This window comes from Neoarius graeffei, chromosome 19, assembly GCF_027579695.1.
Source record: "Neoarius graeffei isolate fNeoGra1 chromosome 19, fNeoGra1.pri, whole genome shotgun sequence".
Lineage (NCBI taxonomy): Eukaryota > Metazoa > Chordata > Actinopteri > Siluriformes > Ariidae > Neoarius > Neoarius graeffei.
This window is the reverse complement of record NC_083587.1, coordinates 11,697,597-11,708,835: the sequence shown is the minus strand read 5'-3', so window position 1 is coordinate 11,708,835 and position 11,239 is coordinate 11,697,597. Positions and strand designations below refer to the sequence as shown.

Genomic DNA, 11,239 nt, shown 5'->3' with positions numbered 1-11,239 from the left:
CACCTGAGCCACGATGCCCCCAGACTAGTTGCATTTAATGCTGTACACTCATTTGTTTTAATCCATGTTTCTGTTAAACGGTACATTAAACTCCTGATCAGTGATACGTTCATTAACAATTAGCGCTTCAGATATAAGAGATCTAATATTTAATCATTTTACGTTTAGATCAAAGGGGCTGGCAGTGGCTGTAGAGTCAGTATGATTTAATTTTATATTAATTAGATTACTAGAATAAACTTTGAGTATTTCTCCTTTTTTGGATAGCCCGGGGAACAGACACAGTCTCGACATAGTGGAACCTGAGTGATTGCTCTGTGCAGCTAGCAGACAGTCCGTTTAGTCTGTTTGTCTGCTCCCTGTCCTTGGCTCTGGATTGTCACAGATTAACTAGGTCTGTTCTGAGACTATGAGCTATGCTGTGAGAAATGAGAGCAGCACCTTCCCGAGTGGAATGGATACTGTCCTGCCCTAACAAATTTGTTGTTTGATCTTTAGCTGTGTGAAGAAATGAACACAGAGACATCCAACGATGGAGGGATGTCAAAAGTCCGTGTGAAGAAAGAGGAGACGCTGGAGCTGAACATCTCCAACCATGGAGATGACCTCGACAACCCACCTGAACGTCTTTCCATTAACATGGAAGATCATGACAATAAAGACTACCTCTGTAAGACATCAGCCCTCTCTGGTGCTCAGTAACACTCACTGTTTATTCTACCCTACACACTAACTAGTGCACTTAAAGTCCAATACAGTACATTTGGGATGTAGCCTCAGTCTCTGCCAAACTATGACAAAATTAAATTGAATTTGATATTTTTATTCATGGTCTGAACTTTGTCTATAGAGAGTGTAATATGGTAGCAAGGAGTGAGAGAAACTAAGTAATTTTATTTTCAATTCAATCTTTATTACAGACTCACAGCAGGGTCCATAGCACACATACAAAAAAAATTAAAACAAATTTAGGAAAACAGTAATAAATCATAGTGTATATACAGTGGGGCAAAAAAGTATTTAGTCAGTCACCAATTGGGCAAGTTGTCCCACTTAAAAAGATGAGAGAGGCCTGTAATTTTCATCATAGGTATACCTCAACTATGAGAGACAAAATGAGAAAAAAAAATCCAGAAAATCACATTGTCTGATTTTTAAAGAATTTATTTGCAAATTATGGTGGAAAATAAGTATTTGGTCAAAAACAAAAGTTCATCTCAATACTTTGTTATATACCCTTTGTTGGCAATGACAGAGGTCAAACGTTTTCTGTAAGTCTTCACAAGGTTTTCACACACTGTTGCTGGTATTTTGGCCCATTCCTCCATGCAGATCTCCTCTAGAGCAGTGATGTTTTGGGGCTGTTGCTGGGCAACACGGACTTTCAACTCCCTCTAAAGATTTTCTATGGGGTTGAGATCTGGAGACTGGCTAGGCCACTCCAGGACCTTGAAATGCTTCTTACGAAGCCACTCCTTCGTTGCCCGGGCGGTGTGTTTGGGATCATTGTCATGCTGAAAGACCCAGCCACGTTTCATCTTCAATGCCCTTGCTGATGGAAGGAGGTTTTCACTCAAAATCTCACGATACATGGCCCCATTCATTTTTTCCTTTACACGGATCAGTCGTCCTGGTCCCTTTGCAGAAAAACAGCCCCAAAGCATGATGTTTCCACCCCCATGCTTCACAGTAGGTATGGTGTTCTTTGGATGCAACTTAGCATTATTTTTCCTCCAAACACAACAAGTTGAGTTTTTACCAAAAAGTTCTATTTTGGTTTCATCTGACCATATGACATTCTCCCAGTCCTCTTCTGGATCATCCAAATGCTCTCTAGCAAACTTCAGACAGGCCTGGACATGTACTGGCTTAAGCAGGGGGACACATCTGGCACTGCAGGATTTGAGTCCCTGGCGGCATAGTGTGTTACTAATGGTAGCCTTTGTTACTTTGGTCCCAGCTTTCTGCAGGTCATTCACTAGGTCCCCCCGTGTGGTTCTGGGATTTTTGCTCACCGTTCTTGTGATCATTTTGACCCCACGGGGTGAGATCTTGCGTGGAGCCCCAGATCGAGGGAGATTATCAGTGGTCTTGTATGTCTTCCATTTTCTAATAATTGCTCCCACAGTTGATTTCTTCACACCAAGCTGCTTACCTATTGCAGATTCAGTCTTCCCAGCCTGGTGCAGGTCTACAATTTTGTTTCTGGTGTCCTTTGACAGCTCTTTGGTCTTGGCCATAGTGGAGTTTGGAGTGTGACTGTTTGAGGTTGTGGACAGGTATCTTTTTATACTGATAACGAGTTCAAACAGGTGCCATTAATACAGGTAACGAGTGGAGGACAGAGGAGCCTCTTAAAGAAGTTGTTACAGGTCTGTGAGAGCCAGAAATCTTGCTTGTTTGTAGGTGACCAAATACTTATTTTACTGAGGAATTTACCAATTAATTCATTAAAATCCTACAATGTGACTTCCTGGATTCTTTCCCCCCATTCTGTCTCTCATAGTTGAAGTGTACCTATGATGAAAATTACAGGCCTCTCTCATCTTAAGTGGGAGAACTTGCACAATTGGTGGCTGACTAAATACTTTTTTGCCCCACTGTATACACATGCATGCATCCATATATACATACACATAAGCATCCATACATACATACATGCATACACACAAGAAGTCCAGCCATTAAGTCAGAGATGTAAATACATACAGTTTCTCTCGCCAGTGTTTTCTGAGCCTGGATGAGTACCTTACACAGCTCCTTGGGCTGGTTAAAACCCCTATAATAGAATTTACTGACTCATCCAGACAACACATAAATTTATACATCAGGTTCCTGAGGAGTACCTCACATGTAGAGACTCCAGCAACAACAAATAAGTGCACTAAACCAACTAGGTACCTGAAGAAGCAACCTCATGGCATCATTATAGGCCACAATCAACTTCCTCAAACTGTGTTTCCTATAATTACTCCAAAGATGAGCTGTATACATGGGTGTGCAAAAGGTTCTAAATAAAGCACATTTCACACTCAGAACACATACTAAACTTACGAGTCAGTATATTAGCCTGGGCATACAACTTACAACACTGACGATTCATATCTCTATCACCACTCATATCATCAGTAATGATGTGGCCAAGATATTTTACTTCCTTGCATGTCTCTTGTGCAAATTCACAAAGATAAAACTGTGGGAAGATTAGTTTCTTGTCTTCTTTGACTCTAACTATCATAACATTACTTTTCTTGACATTGAATTTAATATCATAATCCATTCCTTATTGTCTGAAGACGTTCAGTAGTTGCTGAAGGCCAGCACTACATGGATTAAGGATAACCAAGTCATCTGCATACATGAGATGATTAATGACATTATTTCCAACCAGACATCCTGTACTGCAGTTATTCAGCTGCCTAGACAAATCATCCATGTGTATATAAAATAAAACAGGAGATAAAATACTATCTTGACGAACACCATTGGATACCTGAAAGGGGCTAGATATTGCACACCCCCACTGAATCTGCATTGTCTGTTGGGCATACCAGAAAACTAGAAGTCTAATTATATACCTCGGAACAACTCTGACAAGCAGTTTCAAAAATAGCTTTCTATGGTTAATTCTATCAAAGGCTTTGGAAGCATCAATAAAACACATATAGTAGAATTTTGCTCCACATATTTTGCAACCACCTCCTTTAAAGCAAAGATGCACATGTCAGCACCATGTTTCTTTTTAAAACCAAACTGGTTGTCTGTAGTAAAAATAGGCTTTTCTAATCTTGTCAAAAGGATTCTTTCTAGAACCTTAGAAAGGATACTAGAGAGGGCTATGGGCCTATAATTATCAATACTATTTAGTTTGCCAGCTTTGTCCTTTAAGACAGGAGCTAGCAATGTAGAAATCATAACATCTGGCAGGACGCCATGGACCAAGAAGCCAATGAAACACATGGTAATCAAAGGACACAGTCTCTGACTGCCATATTTCACGTGTTCTGCTGTGATATTATCCAAACCATTGGCCTTATTGATATCTAACAGCCTAATAGCATCATACACCTCATGAGTCCTGACTGCCAAGCTATCAGACCCATCAACATCCTCAGTAACCAGATCTTCACTTTTAATACAGTTAAATTAAAATAATGTTCTCGCCACACCTCAGCTATTTTACTAGGGCCACATACACCCTCAATATCAGATGGAAGGGACATTTTACAACTATTTATGGCTTTGACCTCTTTCCAGAAGTCATAGCAATTGTTACCCAGCAACTTTTTAGCAAGTGAATCAGCTCATCATATCCTCTTTCCTTTTGATAAAGTGAAGGGCATATTTAAACTTTGCATTTGTGCGTTTTTTATCTTCAAGCAATGGCCCCTGCCTTGGTTTACCAGAGGCTGCCCAGAGTTTAAATGCATGTCTTGCAGCAATATAGTGCTCAGCCACAAACTCCTTCCAACCTGGTTTAATATTGTGGTCATTACTGCTGTGCTTGTAAAAAGGTTTGCTTGAGGCTTTCAGAGCAGCAACAATGCTATCATACAAGGAAAATAATGCATTACCATGATCAATGCTTTTACAATTCATATTGGAGCATACCAAAGCATCTCTAGGCAAATCAATTGAACACAGCAACCTGTCAGACACTCTGGTATAGCTGTTAACATCCTTCTCAGAGAGACATGACCAGTCTAGCTTGCCACTGGTATACCTGTCTTCTGCAGGAACCAGTGCAGGAATATTCTCAACTCTTAGCAAGACAGAGACCGGGATATGATCTGAAATAGTCATCCCATAGTTTATATCCATGTTATCAAGGGAGGAATGGGCATCTGCAGTACATATACAATGATCAAGCCAGGAAGTATATATATACTATATTGCCCAAAGTATTTGCTCACCTGCCTTGACTCACATATGAGCTTAAGTGACATCCCATTCCTAATCCATAGGGTTCAATATGACGTCGGTCCACCCTTTGCAGCTAGAACAGCTTCAACTCTTCTGGGAAGGCTGTCCACAAGGTTTAGGAGTGTGTTTATGGGAATTTTTGACCATTCTTCCAGAAGCACATTTGTGAGGTCACACACTGATGTTGGACGAGAAGGCCTGGCTCTCAGTCTCCGCTCTAATTCATCCCAAAGGTGTTCTATCGGGTTGAGTTCAGGACTCTGTGCAGGCCAGTCAAGTTCATCCACACCAGACTCTGTCATCCATGTCTTTGGAACACCTGATTCCGATAATTTGGATGGGTGAGCAAATACTTTTGGCAATATAGTGTGTATATATATATATATATATATATATATATAATCTCATCTCATCTCATTATCTCTAGCCGCTTTATCCTGTTCTACAGGGTCGCAGGCGAGCCGGAGCCCATCCCAGCTGACTACGGGCGAAAGGCGGGGTACACCCTGGACAAGTCGCCAGGTCATCACAGGGCTGACACATAGACACAGACAACCATTCACACTCACATTCACACCTATGGTCAATTTAGAGTCACCAGTTAACCTAACCTGCATGTCTTTGGACTGTGGGGGAAACCGGAGCACCCAGAGGAAACCCACGCGGACACGGGGAGAACATGCAAACTCCGCACAGAAGGGCCCTCGCCGGCCACGGGGCTCGAACCCGGACCTTCTTGCTGTGAGGCGACAGCGCTAACCACTACACCACCGTGCCGCCCGTGTATATATATATATATATATATATATATATATATATATATATATATATTAGTGCTGTCAAAAACGTCGCATTATTAACGCGTTAACTTGACTCAATTTTAACGGTGATAATTTTTTTATCGCGAGATTAATGCTCTGTGACATGATGTAGGTTTTTCATAAGCTTTTGAAATTGCCAGGAACTTGGAACAGAGACTTTGCTTAGAAAAACGATAGCAGCTAGCCACGCCCCGCACAGCCAGAGTCCTCTGCCCTCCTCCCTCAAAGAACCAGCGTGGGCAGGGGGCGGTAGTAGAGATGGGATTTATGGCTCTTTGATGGGATTCGCATCTTTGTGATCCGTTCTTTCAAAAAGAGCTGTTCAAAAGACTGGCTCATTTGGCTCTTTTTAAATATTTATTCAGTTTTAAGAAGACAGCGTCTAAAGAAGCCAGATCCCTCTGAACTGTAAACTCAATGCTATCCCAGAAATCCTTCCTGTAATATGCAAATTTGGCCGCCTCTGATTGGACAGCGCGACGCATCAACAGGCAAAAAGTGTAAAAGTACAAAATGTGTTAAGTGAGCTGAAACAGTAAAGATCAGATTCAATGCAATATTTATCAACGAACAACTTAAAGTTAATATAATAGTGTACTTTATATTATAATCAAGCATGTCAAGCCTACCGTCACTGTGTAACCTGTCTCTCTGATAGACTAACTCAAGCAGTAGATTACTTCACTCATGGTTCTCTTGTTAGTCTCGGGACGAAGAGCTACGGTGTTCAGTTTAGGTTTCAGTTTGCAGTGGCTGTGTCAAGACATGTTATGCTTTGCAATAAGAAAAACATTGGTACAAAACAAGCCCATTCACTTTTTTATGCTGGTAAGAGAATTACAATGGTTTTTCGTGTGACAAAAATGTGCGATTAAATTGCGATTAATCACGAGTTAACTATGACAGTCGCGACATTAATCGCGATTAAATATTTTAATTGCTTGACAGCACTTATATATTTGGACACTGGCACAAATTTTGTTTTTTTACCTGTTTACTGAAACATATTCAAGTTATAGTTTTATAATGGATATGGGTATAAAGTCCAGACTTTCAGTTTTCATTTTTTCATTTGCGGGTATCCACATTAAAACTGGATGAAGGGTTTAGGAGTTTCAGCTCCTTAACATGTGCCACCCTGTTTTTAAAGGGACCAAAAGTAATTGGACAATTGACTCAAAGGCTATTTCATGGGCAGGTGTGGGCAGTTCCTTCGTTATGTCATTCTCATTTAAGCAGATAAAAGGCCTGGAGTTGATTTGAGGTGTGGTGCTTGCATTTGGAAGATTTTGCTGTGAAGAAAGCATGCAGTCAAAGGAGCTCTCCATGCAGGTGAAACAAGCCATCTTTAAGCTGCGAAAACAGAAAAAAAAAACATCCGAGAAATTGCTACAATATTAGGAGTGGCAAAATCTACAGTTTGGTACATCCTGAGAAAGAAAGAAAGCACTGGTGAACTCATCAATGCAAAAAGACCTGGATGCCCACAGGAGACAACAGTGGTGGATGATCGCAGAATAATTTCCATGGTGAAGAGAAACCCCTTCACAACAGCCAACCAAGTGAACAACACTCTCCAGGAAGTAGGCGTATCAATATCCAAATCTACCATACAGAGAAGACTGCATGAAAGTAAATACAGAGGGTTCACTGCACGGTGCAAGCCACTCATAAGCCTCACGAATAAAAAGGCTAGATTGGACTTTGCTAAAAAAAAAAAAATCTAAAAAAGCCAGCACAGTTCTGGAAGAACATTCTTTGGACAGATGAAACCAAGATCAAAACTCTACCAGAATGATGGAAAGAAAAAAGTATGGCGAAGGCATGGTACAGCTCATGATCCAAAGCATACCACATCATCTGTAAAACACGGTGGAGGCAGCATGATGGCTTGGGCATGCATGGCTGCCAGTGGCACTGGGTCACTAGTGTTTATTGATGATGTGACACAGGACAGAAGCAGCTGGATGAATTCTGAGGTATTCAGAGACATACTGTGTGCTCAAATCCAGCCAAATGCAGCCAAACTGATTGGTCGGCATTTCATAATACAGATGGACAATGACCCAAAACATAAAGCCAAAGCAACCCAGGAGTTTATTAAAGCAAAGAAGTAGAATATTCTTGAATGGCCAAGTCAGTCACCTGATCTCAACCCAATTGAGCATGCATTTGACTTGTTAAAGACTAAACTTCAGACAGAAAAGGCCCACAAACAAACAGCAACTAAAAACCGCTGCAGTAAAGGCCTGGCAGAGCATTAAAAAGGAGGAAACGCAGCATCTGGTGATGTCCATGAGTTCAAGACTTCAGGCAGTCATTGCCAACAAAGGGTTTTCAACCAAGTATTAGAAATGAACATTTTATTTACAATTATTTAATTTGTCCAATTACTTTTGAGCCCCTGAAATGAAGGGATTGTGCATAAAAAATGCTTTAGTTCTTCACATTTTTATGCAATCATTTTGTTCAACCCACTGAATTAAAGCTGAAAGTCTGAACTTCAACTGCATCTGAATTGTTTTGTTCAAAATTCATCGTGGTAATGTACAGAACCAAAATTAGAAAAATGTTGTCTCTGTCCATCCATATATATATATATATATATATATATGTATATGTGTGTGTGTGTATATATATATATATATATATATATATATATATATATATATATATATATATATATACACACACACACACATATACATATATATATATATATATATATATATATATATATATATATATATATATGTGTGTGTGTGTGTATATATATATATATATATATATATATATATATATATATATATATATATATATATATATATAATTTTTATTTCCTTAAAATACATTTGTCATTATGAAGAGGTGATGTTAACCTGAGCCAAAAAAGTGTGGAATATCACACCATGGGTCATGCTGTTATATGAAAAATCTATGGCGGGTCATTTTATTTTCATATAACAGAACAGCCCAAAGTGTATTATTCCCCTCATACCACAGTGATTTGCCAACAATTAAAATTTTTAATTTATTAATGAGTGACACGTCACATGTTTTGTTTCTATTTACATTTAATATTACAGAATGTCTGTCATTCTCTCCAGCCACTCCTGTGTTTTGTTCTGAGACAAAAAAAAAAATGCAAGTTCTTGTGTGACTGAGAAAATCAGAAAGCACAAACTCCTCTGTCCTGAAGACTCCCCTATCATGGTAAACTTGCTGACTGATATCTGGGTCTTCTTCAGTAAATGTTAAATAAACCTGTCCTAATGTCTTCACCACATTAGAAGATTATAGGTTTTTCCCCCACCCATTTTCTCCCCAGTGTTGTCACCTGCTAGTACCCACCCACCAGCCAGGTCTCTCTAACCATGTGAGTGAAGGCTAACACATGCTTCCTCCCAGACATGTGAAGCCATCAACCAAATCTTTTACAAATGCAGCTCATGCTCCATCAAAGGGTAACAAAACACACCCAGAGGAAAGTGCTATGTGCTCTCTTCTCCACATGCATGAGCTCGCAGAAGACCCCAATTGGCTGTGATTAATACAGGAAAGAGAGAACGCCCCTTTAGTATTCCTCTGGAATGGGATGTTCAATAAGCACATAGGGATGTGATGGACAGGCGTCCAAATATCTGTATACGGATTTAGGGGCATCACAGGTTCTGGATTCGATTGTGAGCTTGGGTTGCCGTCTGTGTGAAGTTTTGCAAGTTTTCCCCCTGTCTGCATGGGTTTCCTCTGGGTCCACTGGTTTCTTCTTAAACAAATTGGTTATGCTTAAATTGCCACTAGATATGATTTTTTTTTTTGTAATTAAATATGAATCCAAATGTATGGCATTGGAAAAAATGCCTAGATATAGAAATGGCAGAATACAGGGATGAGAATTTTCCGCCGATTGGAAGATTTCCGACTTCTTCAGACCAAAATGATCGTTTTTGAGATCGATGTAAATCCGTTGAGAAATTTTTTTTTTTTTTTTTGGGGTGGGGGGGTATGATTAACGATCTGTGGTCACCTTATAACGCAGACATCCCAAGTGTCCCGGAAGTTCCGGGAGTCTCCGGCATATAGATAGAAGCGAGCAAGAGCATGTGCATGCAACATTAAGGTCTGCATCACGCATCTTAGAATGTGCGCGCGCGAGGGGGTGCGCGAGGGAGACTGTGTGCAGTGTTGCCAGATACTGATGACGTTTTCCAGCCCAAAATATGTTCAAAACCCGCCAAAATGCACTTAAAACCACCCAATCTGGCAACACTGCCTGTGTGCCTGTTCATGTAGCGCATGCCAGACAAAGAGCATCTTGATTGGGTTACTCAGCAAAATAAGCCAATCAGCTTTCAGTGTGGGCGGGCTTTTATCTCTTTTCTTGAGGACCGGAGTTTTCAGTTGAGTCAGTGCAGCCTACAGGATCGGCATGGCAGAGAGAGAGCGTGCGCCCCAAAAAATATATATCAATTACATGTCATATACAAGTGTGTATCTTTTATAAATGGGGTTAGCTTATCTAATGTAGCATGTTGGGGAGAATCATATCATATCTATATTTCTGATGAAATTTTAAGTATGATAGCATGTATAACTCTCCTACTTATTGCTTATTTCATAGAGGGACAGAATTGCTGGTATGTGCCGCGCAGTAGCGTCTGCCCAAATTTTTTAGGCCGAGATGAACTTATAGTTTTTGATTAAAAAAAAAAATTCCAATATGTAATGCCCATTGTACATGCCTGTTCTTTAATTCAAAATCACCATCTCGATCTTCAAATTGACCATATGGTATCTGTATTACATTACACAACATCCTGTCCAGATAAAACCTAGTTAGTACACACAACAGTTGAAAGGGAAGTGATAAGTGATGTTGAATGTTGCCTGCTTAATATGCAAGACCTCCTGCTACCATAACATCAGAAGAAACCTTGAGAATTATATGATAGAACTTTTTTCTGGTTTGCACTTCATTTTAAAGGATTAGAGTATTCAAAGACATGAATAGCTAAAATGCAGAAATATAATACTGTAGAGCTCGTTTATAAGTCTGAAAAAAGGTGCATTGATTTTTTGAAATCATCAAATGTGAATTGATTAAAAACAAGTCTCTTGTACCATATTAATCATTTTCAACTGGTAGTCCACCAAGAAGGGGAATTTATTTCCAAATAAATTGCAAATTTTTGCTGATAAAATTAATGGCTTTGGGGTAAAAAAAAAAATAACCAAAAATCATTAGCCTCATGCCGTTTTTTTCAGACTTTTAAAATATTTTTCATTCTCATCCCTGATTTATGGGTCTATTGTTCCAAAACCTAAAAGGTTGCACTGAACATGCTGAAAAAGTCAAACAAGGTGGGATATAATATTTAAGAAAGAACACTTGTCTTGATACAAAAGTTTCAGTTGATGGCATGTTGAATTGGGATATCAACTTCGAGAAAAATACATATATTTCATTGCTAAAATTAATGGGTTTTGGGTGTTTA

General features: G+C 39.5%; 2 protein-coding genes across 3 annotated transcripts in view; one reads left to right on the top strand and one right to left on the bottom strand.

Moving 5' to 3' along the window:
* Positions 1–11,239, bottom strand: part of LOC132867674 (zinc finger protein 585A-like) — a 1,308,017-nt gene that overhangs the window by 241,830 nt on the left and 1,054,948 nt on the right. The window lies entirely within an intron of this gene.
* Positions 507–11,239, top strand: part of LOC132867736 (histone-lysine N-methyltransferase PRDM7-like) — an 89,083-nt gene continuing 78,350 nt past the window's right edge. For both annotated transcript variants that reach the window (XM_060900749.1, XM_060900750.1), the window contains exon 1: positions 507–670. In XM_060900749.1, coding sequence (XP_060756732.1) covers positions 511–670 — 160 coding nt within the window. In that variant the 5' untranslated portion in view covers positions 507–510. The remainder of the gene's footprint in view (positions 671–11,239) is intronic.